The sequence below is a fragment of the Hyperoodon ampullatus genome, assembly GCF_949752795.1.
Source record: "Hyperoodon ampullatus genome assembly, chromosome: 18".
Taxonomy (NCBI): Eukaryota; Metazoa; Chordata; class Mammalia; order Artiodactyla; family Ziphiidae; genus Hyperoodon; species Hyperoodon ampullatus.
In genome coordinates, this window is record NC_136931.1 from 5,357,965 (window position 1) to 5,376,964 (window position 19,000).

Below are 19,000 nucleotides of genomic sequence, written 5' to 3' on the forward strand. Positions count from 1 at the left end.
AAAACGTCCAGCTCTCCTCCTCGCCTCTCTCGCTCGGGATCATCACCACACAGGATGGCAGTGAAAACTGCTCGTCGTCCTCACTCTAAAGAGAAAGGGCTCTGTCTCTGCTCTCCCCCTCTGCGGACCTGCCTGGCTGGTGGGCTGGTGGAGAGGCGGCAGCTCTGTGGTCTGCCCTAGAGCTGAACCTGACGCTGAGGCCCTGGTGGGGTCAGCTGCTATAGCTTCCACCCCTGCTTTGCTCAGCCTCTCAAGGAAGGGTGACCTACCAAAACCAAGCTTCTCCTGTAGAGTCTGTCTCTATAAATACTGGGTATATACACGTATAGATACACATACATATACAAATACTAACCCACAGACCAAACTGGATGTGTGGAGTGCTGACTAGCAACATGGCAACACATCAGGAAGAGTTGTCACTGTTCCTCCTCCCAGAAGGTCAAGTTCTATGCCATGATCTTTAAACACTCAGGGAAAATTCAGGGGATTCCATTAATTAAAGGAGAAAGGGAGATGCTGTCAAAATGGTGAAGTACAGACTAAGTGAAAATTGCAAAGAAAACAAAAATCTGGAACAATTGAGGCCTAGTTGTGAAGTTTGAGAGCTGTAAACTGCAATCTTCAGATCTGGATTTTTTTTGTCTTTTTTTCCTGTTGCTATGGAAACTTGGTAGTCAAGCTTCAGATGTCAGGCGTTCTCACAGACCTGAATGGAAAAGATTCAGAGTCAAGTCAAGAAATATAACAACTCTACTCAAAACATTTTAGCTAAATACTAGATACATGACTGACAAGCTATAATAAATGCATTTATAAATATTGCACTACCTTGGGGAAGTTTTTTTTTTTTCCCCTAAGCATAACGTTTGAAGAGAGAATGAATTGTTCCACTGGTTTATGTCTTAAAAAGCTGGACTCCTCTGAAAACGCGAACGCCAGACACCTCATCTCAGACCAGCCGCAGCCACTACTGCTGCTTCACTGAGCCCTATCTCCTGCAGGCAGCCCAGAGCCTGGCTATTTTATAGACAAGCCTACTTGGTAGCTTAGAAATTGACGATCATCCCAGATATTTTTTTTTTGGTCACACAGAAGAGCAAGATAGTTAGTGGTGGTTCTCCACAGATGGTGTATAAATTTCTGATGCTTGCTGTAACAAATGACCACAAACTCAGTGGCTTAAAACCACACAAATTTATTCTCTTACACTCTGGAGGTCAGAATTCTTATGGGGCTAAAGTCAAGGTGCTGGTAGAGCTGTGTTCCTTTTGGAGGCTCTGAGAAGGTAGCCACCCCTTCCCTTTCCAGCTCCCAGAGGCCACCTGGGTTTGGTTGTGGCCCCTTCCTACATCTTTGTGGCCTGCATCAAAGTTTACTGAGGTTGCCAGACTGTGCTTATTCTCTAGGTTTTACACCAGCTGAGGGACTTCTACTCTGCCTGATGATAGTATGAATGGAAATAGCTCGGTTCTCTGCCATTTTCGCTTAATTATTATTATATCTTGGAAATGTACTGGGAAATGGTACCACTAAAAACTCGTGTTACAAAGAAAGAAAAATGTATAAAAGGTCAACCCACAATGCAAGTATAGTTTATTCTGGAATGAACTGAATGCTGGAATATAATGGGTTATTCTGTAAAGCTTAGGGCTTTTCATTCTAAATCTGTTAAGGCAGCGGTCTCCAGCCTTTTTGGCACCAGGGACCAGTTTCGTGGAAGACCATTTTTCCACAGACTGGGGGCCGGGGGCAACGGTTCAGGCGGTAACGCGAGCGATGGGGAGCCGCAGATGAAGCTTCGCCCGCCCGCCCGCCGCTCACATCCTGCCTTGCGGCCCGATTCCTAACAGGCCCCGGACCACTGCTGGTCCGGTCTGTAGCCCGGAGGTTGGGGAACCGTGGGTTAAGGGGTGGCTCAGTATGAACCTATTCTGCATGCCATTGATTTTAGAGTTTAAAGCAGTCACGTATCTGTTTGGAAAATGTAGAGCTGCTGCTCCAAATTTTAGATAAAAAGTGTTTGTAATGTGACTCAAGTCTAAAAAAGACGATATTGAGAAAGTTAAGGGTGAAAGCTGTTTTAACAGAAAGGGCCATGGAAATGAACATGCTAATTGAGATGCAAGTTTTCATTATTTTCTACACCTAGGGATCTTTATATTGCTTGACAAATGAATTCCATTGGGGTTAGGAGTCGTCTGAACTCATTTAATTGCCTTTTTTTCAGTTGAATTTTTCATTGCCCTTGCTACCATCGCCGTAAACTCTTTGGTTACCTGGGCTGCAGTAAACTATATCCTTCAGATTCACCTATATTTGAAGAAAGACTGGAAAAGAACATATTAAATGGCATCACTAATTTCATTTAAAAATATTTTCCTGGGCTTCCCTGGTGGCGCAGTGGTTGAGAGTCCGCCTGCCGATGCAGGGGATATGGGTTCGTGCCCCGGTCCGGGAAGATCCCACGTGCCGTGGAGCGGCTGGGCCCGTGAGCCATGGCCGCTGGGCCTGCGCGTCCGGAGCCTGTGCTCCGCAGCGGGAGAGGCCACAACGGTGAGAGGCCCGTGTACCAAAAAAAAAAAAAAAAAAAAAAAAAAATTTTCCTGTGTGAGATCAATAACTTAAAATAATCATTTTGGTCATTGAGAAAAATAGGAAAAAAAATTTTGGCTGAATAAGATCTACTACATTTGAAACTCTCCAATCCCTTTTTGTCAACTTAGACTATAACCTATCTCCTGTGACAGTTGAGTTGATTACATGAAATAGTCCATGATTATGTAATGTTTTCAGCGGTGCATGTGTGAGGTCGGAGGTCGACTGTCCTTGTCCATGAGCTTGTACTCCTTGGGGGGATCGGCTCTGTCTGCAGGCAGAGCACAGCCTGCTCTACTTGGGCTCGGTGCTGCCAGGCCCTGCCTCCGCCCATAACATATTTCACAATGAAAAGGAACAAAATATTAACACACTCAACGACATGGACTGTATGATTTCATTTGTAGAAAATTCTAGAAAAGGCAAGAAACTAGTAAGAGAAGGCAGATCACTGAGAGTCTGGATTGTGGGGAGGGGATCAATAGCAAAGGGATACAAGGAAACTGCATCTTGATTGTGGAGTGGCTACACTTTACCAAAATTCATCAAACTGTACCCTTAAAATAGGTGAATTTTATGGAATGAAAATAATACCTCAATAAAAAGCATTAGAATGAAAAGTATTTCCAGTGGCTGTTTTTGCTTCTTGGTCACCTCTTTAAACTTCTTCATTGTGATCAAGATTACAATTCAATGCCCTCTCCTTTCCAACATAGAGACATTTAATTTTGGTACTTGTTCAAATGGTTCACCTGATCTGTCCTTTTATATTCTTGCTCTTGCTGATTAATTAGGCCTAAAACAATGTTCAGGAAGGTTTCAGCACAGTATTCTTCCTTGAACTTGCCTTGTCACACCACACAGAGCCCTACAAAAACCCTAATGGAGATGCCAGCTTGCGTCCTTGGGAGGGTCTTGGGGGAGAATTACGCATCCCCTCAATGTCATCAACACGTAATTTAAACAACAAAATTGGCAGTGAAAATAATTTCATTTACATTTTCTATTACTTTCAATGTCAGTAGTTTTACTTCCTTTACTTTTAGATGTCAAAGAAGGAAGTGTGTATCTCTCAGTTCAACTCTCAGATGCAATAAAGCCACCTACGGTATTGTAATAAACTGAAATGTTATTATCTTTTTCCACAAGGGAGGCAGTCTAATGACGAACACCGGCCTCCATGGGCCCTTTCTGAGCATCAGTGTCTCATCTACAGAGTGGGATAAAACCATCAGGGCAATGACGGAAATAAAGAGAAAAGCCACAGAACATGGGGTGTTTCGTTAATGCTAGTCTACTTGGATCAGAATGTTGTTTGAGAGCAGGAGGAAAACCCATTTTCTCTTCCCATGTTGGATGATGGGACCCCTGCAGTTTATGAACAAGGCCTTAAAGAAGGCATTGACACACTTTTTCTGCCAAGAGCCAGACAGTAAAAATGTTTTCAGCTTTTCGGGCCAAAGGGTCTCAGGGGCAACCACTCAGCTCTTTCTGCGGTGGTGGCAGAAAGCAGCCACAGACAGTGTATAAATGGACCTGCTGTGTTCTAATCAAACCTTAAAAGCAGGAAGTGGCTTTATTTGGCCCTCGGGCTGTAGTTTGACAACCACTGCTTTAAAGAAACGTCAAACAGATTCTAGATTGGGATTGACATATACACTAATATGTATAAAATGGATAAAAAGAACCTGCTGTATAAAAACATAAATAAAATTAAAAAAAAAAACGAAACCAAAAACCAGATTCTACCACATCCCTAAATCCATTCAAGGACAATGTCTGGGTGGGGACGTCACCTTGCTCTTCCACCTTACAACCTAATTTCAGTGCTCTTCGGGCCCACGCCCCACACCTCGCTTAATGTTTTAGGCCCATTTCTGTGTGCCCTCTTGCCACTGTCACGTTAACAGCTGCACAGGTGGGTCAGCCACTTGGACCTTGCTCTTAGGAGAGAGTCTGAGCCATAGGACAGCCATGGTTACTTATTTCTCACATGCCTGCATGATTAGTTTCATTCTTTTCCTGTTAGGAAGAACAATTTGGACTAGGTCTATAATAAAACAGGAACCATTATATTTAGCAGAGGCATCTCTAAGGTTCAAATGAACATTATTAAATAATCTTATACCTCTGATATAAGGCCAGACTTAGGTTCGTTTTGAAGCCAGACAGATGGGTGATGACACCTATTCTTAACTACTTTGGGGGCTGAAACTACATGTCTTGTGGTGCGAAACATGGGAGGGTCAACTGAGTACCTTTCCAGCTGTGTAGGGAGATTCAGGGCTCCTTTCTGAGGATGATTTTGGCCTGATCTCAGGTGCCCTCACCTGCAGTGGGATAACCAGGTGGCTCTCCATTTAGGTGAGAACAGAAAGCACAACTGATATCTCAAACACAGAATGCATGCATCTGTCTTCTCTCAATGATACTATTTTGAGTATAAAATGAACATGAGTTCTTTAGGAGTTATCAGGATTAACTGTGATCCACGAGCTCAGCTGGCAGAGATGAGAAGTGAGCCATCCTTGGCAACCTGCTCATTACTGATGCCTGTAGGTCAGGGGTCTCCAAAGTAGGGCGAACAAGAAAATCCCTTGTTGGGAGGAAGCAAATACTGCCATGGCTATTTATATTCCTTTTAATCTAAACAGACAGATTACATCTTACTAATATTTAATACATAGATTTGGAGTAGCAGGCATGTGTATTATCATAAAATATATTGTGTGAAAATATACAAACACTCGGTGTGTGTGCTGGAGGCCACTGTCTCTTGGGATGTTGGTTCCATGGGCTGGATGGGCCTGGGAGTCCGTATTTCAACAATCAGCAGTAGGAAGTCTCCATTTAAAAACCTCCCTGGCCATCTAGAGGTGCTGATAAATGAGCAGGGTCCTGCAGAGCCTTGGTTCATCAAGAGTCAGGCTTTGATGTTGTGTAATTGTATTTATAGAGGGTGACGTGTGAGTGGCTACTCAGCTATCTTCTCCATCTGTGTACATACACACACACACACACATGCACACATGCAGCATTCTTATTTCTGTACAATCACCCTGGAAGTACTGCCCTCTAGTTTACCCAGACTCTGCTATATGTGAACTCCAATGGGTCTCAGAACGCAGACCCAGTGCTGGGCTCGCTGTCTGTCTAGCGCTCATTTGAGAAGCTCGTGGAAAACATTCCAGAGGTTTACTGCAGTAGAGTTAGTTGGTCAGAGCAGGACACTAAATAATCCACATGCGTCTGTTGACAGGGGAATACACTGTGCCTAATTCCTATGATGGGGTGGGATGGGATGCTCTTGAGCAGTTAAAGTGAATGAACCAGAGCAGGGGTACCTGGCTGGTGCACCATAGTGCGTTTATATGGCTCTCAAATTAAGAACAGTTTCACACTTTTAAAGGTAGTAAAACACAGATGACAGAAACAAAAAAGCCATAAAAAAGAATATGTGACAGAGCCCTGATGTGGCCCACAGAGTCCAAAATATTTGCCACCTGACCCTTGATGAAAAAAGTTTGCCGACCCCTGAACTAGAGCAACATAGATGGAGCTTGGAAGTGTAACGTGGAGAGGAAGAAAAGCGAGTTGCAGAACATCAGGCTCAATATAATATGGATTAGATCAAGTTTGACAAACTGCACAAAGTAGAACTATATGTGGGGTGTGCGTGTGTGTGTGTGTGTGTGTGTGTGTAGTAACAATATAAAACAATGTCCACACACACTCTAGCTCATGATAGCTATTGTCTCTGGGGAGAGAGAACAGGAAATGAAACTAGGGAGAGGAACACAGGGGATTTCAACTTCATCTGTAATATTTTATATCTTGAAGAAAAAGGAAGAAGGAAGGAAGGAAGGAAGGAAGGAAGGAAGGAGAAAGAAAGAAAAAAAGAAAGAAAGGAAGGAAGGAAGAAAGAAAGAAAGAGAGAGAGTGGGGCTTCCCTGGTGGCGCAGTGGTTGAGAATCTGCCTGCCAATGCAGGGGACACAGGTTCGAGCCCTGGTCCGGGAGGATCCCACATGCCGCGGAACAACTAAGCCCGTGAGCCACAACTACTGAGCCTGCACGTCTGGAGACTGTGCTCCGCAACAAGAGATGCTGCGACAGTGAGAGGTCCGCGCACCATGATGAAGAGTGGCCCCCGCTTGCTGCAACTAGAGAAAGCCCTTGCACAGAAACGAAGACCCAACACAGCCATAAATAAATAAATAAATAAATTTATACGAGAAAAAGAAAAAGAAAGAGAATACAAGAATGAAAGAGAGAGGAATATATATTTCTTCCCTTCCTCCCTCCCTCCCTTCCTTTCTCCCCACCTCCCTTGCTCCACCCATCCACCCACCCATCAACCCATCCACCCATCCATCCAATGAGACACTCCTCACTGTAAGGTCTCCTCTTTAGTTCTACGCCCAGGACTCTGGCTCAGCGCAGCTGTAAGTGTCTGACGTTGGAATGTGTGACTTCCTGTTGACTCCACTCACCACTGTCACCAGGATACAATAACTTCTTTATTTTCTAATCATCAATTTCTCAACCTCCTAATTCACAACAACACAAATAACCTTCTCAAAATGTAAATACTGAGGTCCCAAAGGCTTTTGAATGGCATTAGCTACATGTGAATAATTTCTAAGGTTAAAATTGGACTAGTATGCCATAAATAGGAAATATCTGACGCACGTATCTATTCATTTCACGCTCACATTATTCGGCATAATAATTCATTTGTTTAAAATAATGCTTCATTATGTCATAGTCATGACTAACTACTGGTCAGTGAAAAAAATGTGTTGAGTTATGCATTTCTCTCTTTTCCTATGGCCTCAACCTCTCTCCATGCATTCTCATGACTCTTCTTAAAAAGGTATGGAATCTCCTTTAACCTCACTAAAGATAATTCCGCACAATGCAGAGAGGAACAGGGCCCTAGTAGACCAGTTAAGCAATCTGGGCACATTTGTATGAGCTCAAGTTCAGGTGCATCTGCAGGAAGTTTCTTACCACCTGCTCTGTAGGACGGCCTTGGGTGCCTTTGCACCGTTCCTCACATTAGTGGGCAGGGGGATGTGAAGGTGCCTTTCACCATTAGAGCACTTTTACAGGTAATACTCTGTTACACCGACATAAACTAAACATGAATGTTTCCTCTGGGATAAATTTTTTGGGAACGATATATGGAAAAACAATAGCTTTGGTGAAGTTACGTTTTTGTACTGTGCATGCACTGGAGTTTGGTCAACTTACGAGCTAAGCTGAAGAAAGACAGGAGCAGGACTGCGGTTGCGCTGAAGTGTGGGGCCCCTGCCGTGTTGCAGTCCACTTTGGAATTCTTGCAGGAACACACTTGTACCCTGAGGTCTGTGATGTTCGTCATGGGTGGTTTCCCTGAATCTGTCACCATGATGGGCAGGTGGTAATTTGCTTTGTTCAGATTTTGAAGAAGGCTTACCAGGGCGTGCGTATCTATGAAGACAAAGGGAGGCCTTCATGAGAGAGGGCTGGACCTTTCCAAATAAAAGAGTGGAGTTTCAGCCACTAAACCCACACAAAACAGGCAGTTTATTCATTTAACTAGAAGAGTGCTTCAATATAAATCCATTAACATCAAATAAAAATAAAGATTCACTTCTTCAGTTGCAGAAGTCCCATCTCAAGTTTCTGGCAACCACACATGGCTGGTGGCCACGACACCATACCAGGAAGTGCCAGATAAAACACTTCCAGCATTGAGGAGTTCTATGGTTCAGGGCTATTATAATCAATTTCAAGAGGACCCACTTTGTGAAGATGATTGAGTACCAAGAACTCCTCCCTGAAAATTTATTATACTGATAAAGCCATCTTCACAAAGATCACATTCAACATTTAGAAGAAATAATGTAAAAATCCACGCTCGAATTGTCACATTGTACATCTTAAATATATACAATTTTTATTTGTCAATTAAAGGTCATTAAAGCTGGGAAAAAAAGAAAAAAAGGAAATTGTCAGCTTAGAGCATTTTTATATAAGAATACAAATTCAAATAATCAAAATACATTTTTGGAACAACAATAACAAAAATCCACTCACTCTTTTTTTAAATTTTTATTTATTTTTCATACAGCAGGTTCTTATTAGTTATCTATTTTATTCATATTAGTGTATTTATGTCGATCCCAATCTCCCAATTCATCCCACCACCACCCCCCCGCACCGCTTCCCCGCCTTGGTGTCCATACGTTTGTTCTCTGCATCTGTGTCTCTATTTCTGCCCTGCAAACCGGTTCATCTGTACCATTTTTCTAGGTTCCACATGTATGCGTTAATACACGACATTTGTTTTTCTCTTTCTGACTTACTTCACTCTGTATGACAGTCTCTAGGTCCATCCATGTCTCTACAAATGTCCCAATTTCGTTCCTTTTTATGGCTGAGTTATATTCCATTTTATATATGTATCACATATTCTTTATCCATTCGTCTGTCGATGAGCATTTAGGTTGCTTCCATGACCTGGCCATTGTAAATAGTGCTGCAATGAACACTGGGGTGCATGCGACTTTTTGAATTATGGTTTTCTCTGGGTATATGCCCAGTAGTGGGATTGCTAGGTCATATGGTAATTCTAGTTTTAGTTTTTTAAGGAACCTCCATACTGTTCTCCATAGTGGCTGTATCAATTTACATTCCCACCAACAGTGCAAGAGGGTTCCCTTTTCTCCATACTCTCTCCAGCATTTGTTGTTTGTAGATTTTCTGATGATGCCCATTCTAACCGGTGTGAGGTGACACCTCATTGTAGTTCTGAAAAATCCACTTACTCTTAAGGTGGGTAGGTCCCCCTGTGTTGCTATGGGGATGGGTTCTATAGTCTAGTCTCTATCAGGCCTCAGCCTGCACCCCTAGGTTTGGGTGGGAATCCGTAACACAACGCACAACTTGGAGACTGGATCTTTAAGCCCACGTTTGGTGGGACTCTCTGCAGTTACCCAGGCCACTGGGCAGCACTCAAAAGTGGCCCCCCCACCTGGCACTGTTTTTGGCCTTGGGCTATTTGCTTTTCAATCACTCAGATGACTACAGATTTTTTTTTTAAATAAATAAATAAATAAATAAATTTATTTATTTATTTTTGGCTGCATTAGGTCTTCATTGCTGCACATGGGCTTTCTCTAATTGTGTTGACCGGGGGCTACTCTTCATTGTGGTGCATGGGCTTCTCATTGTGGTGGCTTCTCTTGTTGCAGAGCATGGGCTCTAGGCACGCGGGCTTCAGTAGTTGTGGCATGCGGGCTCACTAGTTGTGGGTCACGGGCTCTAGAGTGCAGGCTCAGTAGTTGTGGCGCACAGGCTTAGTTGCTCCGCGGCATGTGGGATCTTCCTGGACCAGGGCTCGAACCCGTGTTTCCTACACTGGCAGGCAGATTCTTTTTTTTTTTTTAATTAATTAATTTATTTTTGGCTGTGTTGGGTCTTTGTTGCTGTGCGTGGGCTTAGTTGTGTTGAGCGGGGTCTACTCTTCATTGTGGTGCGTGGGCTTCTCATTGCAGTGACTTCTCTTGTTGCAGAGCATGGGCTCTTTGCACGCAGGCTTCAGTAGTTGTGGCATGTGGGCTCAGTAGTTGCGGCACGTGGGCTCAGTAGTTGTGGCTTGCGGCCTCTAGAGCGCAGGCTCAGTAGTTGTGGCACACGGGCTTAGCTGCTCTGCGGCATGTGGGATCTTCCCAGACCAGGGCTCGAACCCGTGTCCCCTGCACTGGCAGGCGGATTCTTAACCACTGCGCCACCAGGGAAGTCCCTTTTTTTTTTTTTTTAACTGTTCCTTTCTGGGCATAAACAATGCTAAGTATTCAGAAAAAAATTCTGAGACAAGAAAAAGAATTGAGAAGGCATTTTAACTATTAAGTAAAACCAGGAGGGAAAAGAGAGTGTGATGACCTGAAAACAAAAACAGAAGTATTATCCCATCCAGAAGTCTACAGCAGCAGAAATAACCAATGTGGATGATTACCCCAGTGAAATGGAAGGTTAACACGAGGAACATTCTCTGATCTCCCGCAAGGAGAGGAGGAACTCTTAAATGAGAAAGTTCCAGCTGGAAAGAACTGGGGATGATTATTCAAATGAGCTACAGTCACAAAAACTAGCAAATAAAACACTAACCCCTCAAACAAGAGAAGGGCTGTTTTAATTAAAAATAATCAGTATAACAAAATTCATTCTTTAAACAGCAATAAAATAGACAAACAGGCAAAGAGAATCAATGACAAGAGAAAGACACCAATAAAATGAGATATGAGATAAGGCCGTAACAATACATGTGACATTTTTTAATAGAAAATTTTATGTATGACTGTACAATACATTTTCAAAACTTAATGAAATGGGTAATTCCCCATCCCTCTCAAAAACTGTACCGCTGAAGTAAGAACAGGGAGCCCAGCCCTGACTGGGTCAATCACAGGATGAATTCGCTATTGATGGCAAAGTGTATATAATGTGTGAGTTCCGGTTTTGGGCCTTATTGCGAGGCAAGGTGATCTTAGTAGTGAGTTCACATTAGCCATGGGGAGGGAGGTGGAGGGGGTGTAGTGATACCGGGATACTTGTTAATTCAATACATGGATATTTCAGTCTTAATAAGGCAGATGATAAAGTTTTAAATTTAAAATTTTAAATTCCACCTGTCCACGTGCAGGGACAGGTAGAAAGGGACATTGCTTCCAAGTTTCATAAATGAGGGACAGGACAGATGGGAGAAGGTATCAAAGTCGAAAGTCAAAGTCAAGGTCATTTTAGAAAGTCAATTCTGAGATCTGCAGCATAAAATGGAAGTTGGAGGATTAGAGGTTAAGACTTTCTGAAGGTTCTCATACTGGTGCTTCTTAGGAAAGCAAGCATAGCATGGAAAATCTCTGTAAAGTGCTGGTGAAAATTAAGGTAATTAAGGTAAACACAGAGGAGAGGCAGCTGAGCCAAGACCCCTGGCTTTTTTTTTTTTTTTTTTCTGTACGCGGCCTCTCACTGTTGTGGCCTCTCCCGTTGCGGGGCACAGGCTTCGGACGCGCAGGCTCAGCGGCCATGGCTCACGGGCCTAGCCGCTCCGCGGCATGTGGGATCTTCCCGGACCGGGGCACGAACCCGTATCCCCTACATCAGCAGGCGGACTCTCAACCACTGCGCCACCAGGGAAGCCCCCAAGACCCCTGGCTTTTGAAGGCTGAAGACTGGGTGGGTGTGGAGTGTAAAGTATGGGCTGTGTAGTATACAAGGTACAGCATAGAAAAGAGAGGAAGCGAAAGAGAAAACTTTCATGTTTGCATTTCTAAGGAACAGATATTCAATATTTTTACAAATAGTATACAGGTGCTGGTAGGAAAATTGCCAGTATTTGTAATGTGTGAATAGCTTGAAACAAACCATGTGAGGATACCCGAGAGCACAGAGGAGGAGGAACAGGCTGGGAACAGAAACCACGCCAGGGAAACTAGGCTTCAAAGCTGAAAGATAACTACAGAATGTTAGGCGGACTTACTGTTGATCTTGGAGATCTTCCAGACTTTATCAGGAACAGTTGGTTTATGGATTTCAAATTTGAAAGGATCTGTATTTGGGTGAAGATCCTTATCTGAAGCTCCCAAAATGACTACGCTGAGGTTTTTGGCGTCATCACAGACCTCCGCTACCGTGGGGTAAATGAAGGGCGCGTTGTCATTCACGTCTTCCAGAGTTATCAGCAAGGTCCCAGTGCCAGTAGCGGGAGGGTTGCCTACAGAGAAAGGGGGGAGATGTTAGCACACAACCAGTACAATGCAGGAGTCACTGTCCACAGTACCTTTTCCCAATGTGCCAGATGCCTTTACTGTTGTCACCAGGTTTCAAACAGGATGAACAGGGATAGCTTCCATCTTTGTATAAAGTTTAGTGGTTTAAAAAGCTTTTCAGGGGCTTCCCTGGTGGCGCAGTGGTTGAGCGTCTGCCTGCCGATGCAGGGGACGCGGGTTCGTGCCCCGGTCCGGGAAGATCCCACATGCCGCGGAGCGGCTGGGCCTGTGAGCCATGGCCGCTGAGCCTGCGCTCCGCGACGGGAGAGGCCACACAGTGAGAGGCCCGCATAACGCAAAAAAAAAAAAAAAAAAAAAAGCTTTTTAGTATGATCTCTAGGTCCATCCACGTTGCTGCGAATGGCGTTATTTCACTCTTTTTTTTTTATGGCTGAATAATGGTCCATTGCATCTATATACCACATCTTCTTTATCCATTCATCTGGTTATTTTTTTGGATTTTTTTTTTTAAATTTAAAATTCTAACTCTAAGCCTACTGAGTAAAAATAATTGAGTGGCGTGGAGTTCTCTTTCTAACAGGAGGATGCACTGATGCCTGCAGCACAAAAGAGCAAGACTTACAGGTTCAAGATCAAATGGTTTTGCGGGGGGTGGGCGGTAGGGAGAGGGGCACAGGTATGAAGAAGCCTGTGAGACACAGACGCCCTTAGCAAGAGATGTGACCTTGTTGTTTGTCGAATGCCTATATGTGATTTCATGACCTTTTTTCCCCAGTTATTAATTTCTAGAGGCCTATACCCATATTGGGAGACAGTCCTTTCCTACACTGTCATTTTAACTGGAGTCTGACATTAATTCATTAGGTTTTGAATAATTATGGGTGACTGAAGCAAAGTGGAAAGCATCCTGCATGTATATATTCACTTCTAAGTGAAACTTAATATTATTTGGATATAATATTAGAAAGTAAAAACTGATGTTTATCCCCTTATATCCATTCATCTGTTGATGGACACTTAGGTTGCTTCCATGTCTTGGCTATTGTAAATAGTGCTGCTATGAACATAGGGGTGCATGTATTTTTTTGAATTATAGTCTTCTCCAGATATATGCCCAGGAGTGGGATTGCACTCAGATTATCATACTAAGTGAGGTAAGCCAGACAAAGAAAGACAAATATCATATAATATCGCTTATATGTGGAATCTAAAAGAAAAGCCTTTTATCATAGGTAAGACTTTTTTTTTTTTTTTTTTTTTTTGTGGTACGCGGGCCTCTCACTGCTGTGGCCTCTTCCGTTGCAGAGCACAGGCTCCGGACGCGCAGGCTCAGCGGCCATGGCTCACGGGCCCAGCCGCTCCGGGGCACGTGGGATCCTCCCGGACCGGGGCACGAACCCGTGTCCCCTGCATCGGCAGGCGGGCTCTCAACCACTGCGCCACCAGGGAAGCCCCATATGTAAGACTTTTGATTGACATTCTTCAGACTTCACCTTTAGAATGCTAAGCTTTAAACATACATGTCATACCATCACGTTGAAAGTCACTCAAAGAATGGAGATGAGAAACAGAACTTATCCTCGCTTACCGAATTAAACCTTTTATCTAAACAGCCAAGTATTTGCACGTTGGCAGTGTAGACAGGATGGCAATTCCATGAGAGATGACCATATTCCATATACAATATTCCTCTTCACTGACTGGGAGGTTGACTACGAGAGGAAGACCTAATCCAGTGTTTTCTCTTGTGGGTGATAAAGGGTCTGGGATGGCTGGTGGTGCCCCTGGGAGCTGGCATGGCTGGCCCGGGGCACAGGACAGATTTAGAAAGGCCGGTTATTGTGGTTACCAAAGGTGAAAGGGTGAGGAGGGATAAATTAGGAGTATGGGGTTAATAGATACCCACTACTATACATAAAATAGACAACCAACAAGGACCTACTGTATAGCACAGGGAACTATTCTCAGTATTTGTAAGAACCTATAATGGAAAAGAATCTAAAAAAGAATATATATATGTATATACATATATGTACAAATATATATATCTCTCAATGTCTCGTACTATACTCAATATCTTGTAATGTAATCAATATACTCAATATCTTTTAATAACCTACAATGGAAAAGAATCTAAAGAAGAATATATCGGGACTTCCTGGTGGCACAGTGGTTAAGAATCCGCCTGCCAATGCAGGGGACACAGGTTTGAGCCCTGCTCCAGGAGATCCCACATGCCGTGGAGCAGCTAAGCCCGTGTGCCACAACTACTGAGCCTGTGTTCTACAGCCTGCGAGCCACAACTACTGAATCCGCGTGCCACAACGACTGCAGCCTGCACGCCTAGAGCCCGTGCTCCGCAACTAGAGAAGCCACTGCAATGACAGGCCCGCGCGCTGCAACAAAGAGTAGCCCACGCTCGCTGCAACTAGAGAAAGCCTGCACAGCAACGAAGACCCAAGGCAGCCAAAAATAAATAAATAAAATAAGTAAATAAAAGAATATATCGATATCTGTGTGTATATATATATATAACTGAATCACTTTGCTGTACACCTGAAATTAACACAATGTTGTAAATCAACTATATTACAATAAAGATGAAAAAATCTTCAAGAAAGATAAACTTAATGTTCTAAACAAAAAAAATTTTTAAATAAAAATGCAATAATTCTCTGCAAAAAAAAAAAAAAGGCAGGCAGGTTCGTTATGAGAAATGAAGTCACTAACTGGCTACTGGGGCAGTTAAGCAACCATAATATAATCTTTGGGCCTTATTATTTTTTTTTTTTGCGGTACGCGGGCCTCTCACTGTCGTGGCCTCTCCCGTTGCGGAGCACAGGCTCCGGATGCGCAGGCTCAGCGGCCATGGCTCACGGGCCCAGCCGCTCCGCGGCATATGGGATCCTCCCAGACCGGGGCACGAACCTGTATCCCCTGCATCAGCAGGCGGACTCTCAACCACTGCGCCACCAGGGAGGCCCTGGGCCTTATTTTTAAAGGCTTTTTTTTTTTCAGTATTTCAGCTATTTCTTGAAATGTTTTTCATTTTAGGGAATGTTATTTTAAGACGTCCTTATAATCACCTATGCAATGTCTTTCACTTAAAGAACAGCGTGTTTAATCTTAATAAGACTCAGCGTGGCTTTATTTAACTTCCTCTACACTCATTTTTACTCATCTATGCGTTAGAGGTTTGCTCTTGGGACAAACCATTCATTAATAGCTTCTAATTTTCTGTGAGAAAAGTTAGAGCCAAATTTTCAAGCCACAAGTAGTAAGCATACAGATCTGCCTTGTTCCAAAAAGGGTTTGATGCACCTCTGGAATTACAGTACTCTAATTTTGTACACTAGGACTAAGCCCATGTCTAGCTCCCTTTTTTCCACCCATCCCCATTTGCACTTAACCAGATTTCCAAGCTTAATTTTATTTTATCTGGTACTATGTTTATTTTTTTAAATGCACATTAAGTTTAAAGTCAATTTATGAACCACATGGGGGCTGGAAGGGGAGTGAATGTCTGAGCTCAGAGTACAGGTGTCAAGGGCAAGGCAAGGCAGGGTCTGACAGAGTCCGCTGATAAAGAAACAACGAGCCCTTTGCAGATCCGGGCAATTTATTACTTACATAGACACTAGAAGGACGAGTAGGCAAAGGTGGCTCTTGTGCAGGTGACGCCAAAACGAAAGGGGCACGTGACCAAAACACGAATGAAGGGAGGCCCTGTTGCTGGGGAGCCAATTTCAAGCCGCTTTTCAGCAGGTTTATAGATGCAGCTGCAGCTGAAGAGGGTGGGCAGGAAGCCTGGTCCCTTGTCAGACCCGGAAGGTGATGAGAAACGGTTTGTGACAGCCTCCCAGGGGACACTGGGAGGTGAGTGGGGAATGGACTGCTGCAGCTCCCAAGAGTTTTGCCAACACTGTCATCAGCTGCCACCAGGGGGCTGTCCCTACTGCAGGGCATACAGAGGGGTGGCCAGGGGATGCGGCTGGAGACAGATGTCTGGTCGGGCATGGGGGCCTTGACTGTCACTGCTAGTTGCTTGTACTGATGTTCCAGACTCACGAAGCCACCGGAGTGTTTCAGAAAGGCAGTGGAACAACCTGATCTCACTTATTTGTAGAAACACACTATGGTGTTGACAGGAGATGGTGGGCACTGGAAGCAAGGAGACCAGCAATAGATTGAGTCATGACGGGCAGTGTGAAAAGCAAATAAATGTCTCATCTTGTTGAGGAGGCACTCAGATGAGGCTGCCAGAGAAAAGCGGAAGGTAGTGGGGAGTAGAAAGACAACGAACTCAGCTTTGACTGTGCTAAGAGCCCGTCAAATTCAGTGCACCCACATGGAAGTGCTCAGAGCTTGGGAGACATGCCAGGGCTGACTTAGCGAATAGCGAGTTGTCAGTGTAGATGCTTTCGAAACCTTTCTAGCAAATTAGGTTACCCAAGGTGAAAGTGCAGAATGACAAAGGGGTGGGCACCTTAGGAAACCCCAAAGAGCAGATTAAAAGTTTAAAAAGCAGGTGATAGATTCTGAAAGACACAGGGGAGATGAACTGGAGGAGGCAATGATCAAGAATTCAATGTGTTATGACGCACAAAAGGATAAGGAGTAAAGAGAACCAATGGGATTTTGCAAGGATGATATTACTGGTGACTTGTTTGTTTGTTTGTTTAACATCTTTATTGGAGTATAATTGCTTTACAATGGTGTGTTAGTTTCTGCTTTATAACAAAGTGAATCAGCTGTATGTATACATATATCCCCATATCTCCTCCCTCTTGCGTCTCCCTCCCACCCTCCCTATCCCACCCCTCTAGGTGGTCACATAGCACCTATCTATTTTCCATTTGGTAGTGTGTATATGTCCATGCCACTCTCTCACTTTGTCCTAGCTTCCCCTTCCCACTCCACCATGTCCTCAAGTCCACTCTTTATGTCTGCGTTTTTATTCCTGTCCTGCCCCTAGATTCATAAGAACCTTTTTTTTTTAGATGCCATATATATGTGTTAGCGTACGGTATTTGTTTTTCTCTTTCTGACTTACTTCACTCTGTATGACAGACTCTAGATCCATCCACCTCACTACAAATAACTCAATTTCGTTTCTTTTTATGGCTGAGTAATATTCCATTGTATATATATGCCACATTGTCTTTATCCATTCATCTGTCGATGGACATTTAAGTTGCTTCCATGTCCTGGCTATTGTAAATAGTGCTGCAATGAACATTGAGGTGCATGGTGTCTTTTTGAATTATGGTTTTCTCTGGGTATATGCCCAGTAGTGGCATTGATGGGTCATATGGTAATTCTATTTTTAGTTTTTTAAGGAGTCGTCATACTGTTCTCCATAGTGGCTGTATCAATTTACATTCCCACCAACAGTGCAAGAGGGTTCCCTTTTCTCCGCACCCTCTCCAGCATTTGTTGTTTGTAGATTTTTTGATGATGGTCATTCTGACCGGTGTGAGGTGATACCTCATTGTGGTTTTGATCTGCATTTCTCTAATGATTAGTGATGTTGAGCATCCTTTCATGTGTTTGTTGGCAATCTGTATATCTTCTTTGGAGAAATGTCTATTTAGGTCCTCCGCCCATTTCTGGATTGGGTTGTTCATTTTTTTGATATTGACTGGTGACTTATTTGGGAGTGATTTCCATTAATGGGGAAGAAACAAGCTTGAAGGAAGCTGATCAGTGGTTCATGAGCATGAGAAGAGATACTCTTAAAATTTTTTTTTTTAATTTTTAATTGAAGTATAGTTGATTTACAATGTTGTATTAATTTCTGCTGTACAGCAAAGTGATTCAGTTATACATATGTATACATTCTCTTTCATATTCTTTTCCATTGTGGTTTCTCACAGGATTTTGAATATGGTTCTGTGCGCTCTACAGTAGGACCTCGTTGTCTATCCATTCTGTATAGTTTGCATCTGCTCATCCCGAACTCCCACTCCTTCTCTTCCCCACCCCCCCACCCCTGGCAACCACAAGCCTGTTCTCTATGTCTCTGCATCTGGGGAACAGATACTCTTTAGTGGGGCTGGTGGAAATTTAAATAGATTAACACCCAAAGACAGTTCAAGAGTAAACATTCAAATTAAGTATCTGCTAAAATAGGAACACAAATTTAATTAATCATCAGAAGGATGGCTATTTCTAATGGTGGCAGACCATCAACTTTTGTTAGCGCAAGAACTCAAAGGAAATGCATAATTACTTTGAAGTTGGTTTTTCACTGTCAGCTTTAATAATTTGGTTGAATTTCTTTACTGAAAAAATATTTTTCTCTTTTTTATGGAACTAATTGAATACCTCAGAGGAATCCATTATAATTTTTTCACTCTGAATATAGTATGAAGTCATTTGGTACAGTGGATGAGAAGGCATTATGAGTATTTGAAATACGGTCATAAGAATTGGCCTTTCGTGAACTTAATTATACTACTGTCTTCGGTTCCCCATGTGTTATTCCCAGGCCAGGCTGGTGATGTCTTTTTCTGAAGTCAAGTAAAATGAGCTTGTTTTTCTTTTGTTGAGAAGGTAAAGACTTGATACTCAAAATCCTCAGGGGAAGCCTCTCCCAGTTTATATGCACAGGATGGAAAAACA

General features: G+C 43.2%; 1 protein-coding gene across 1 annotated transcript in view; it reads right to left on the reverse strand.

Moving 5' to 3' along the window:
* Positions 1 to 7,809: 7,809 nt before the first annotated feature.
* The window catches only part of CDH13 (cadherin 13), a gene marked incomplete at both ends in the record, with an annotated part of 1,025,013 nt that continues 1,013,822 nt past the window's right edge, over positions 7,810 to 19,000 (reverse strand). The window contains 2 exons of the mRNA XM_079724018.1: positions 7,810 to 8,072; positions 12,127 to 12,360. Of these exons, the coding sequence (XP_079580144.1) occupies positions 7,810 to 8,072; positions 12,127 to 12,360 (497 nt within the window). The remainder of the gene's footprint in view (positions 8,073 to 12,126; positions 12,361 to 19,000) is intronic.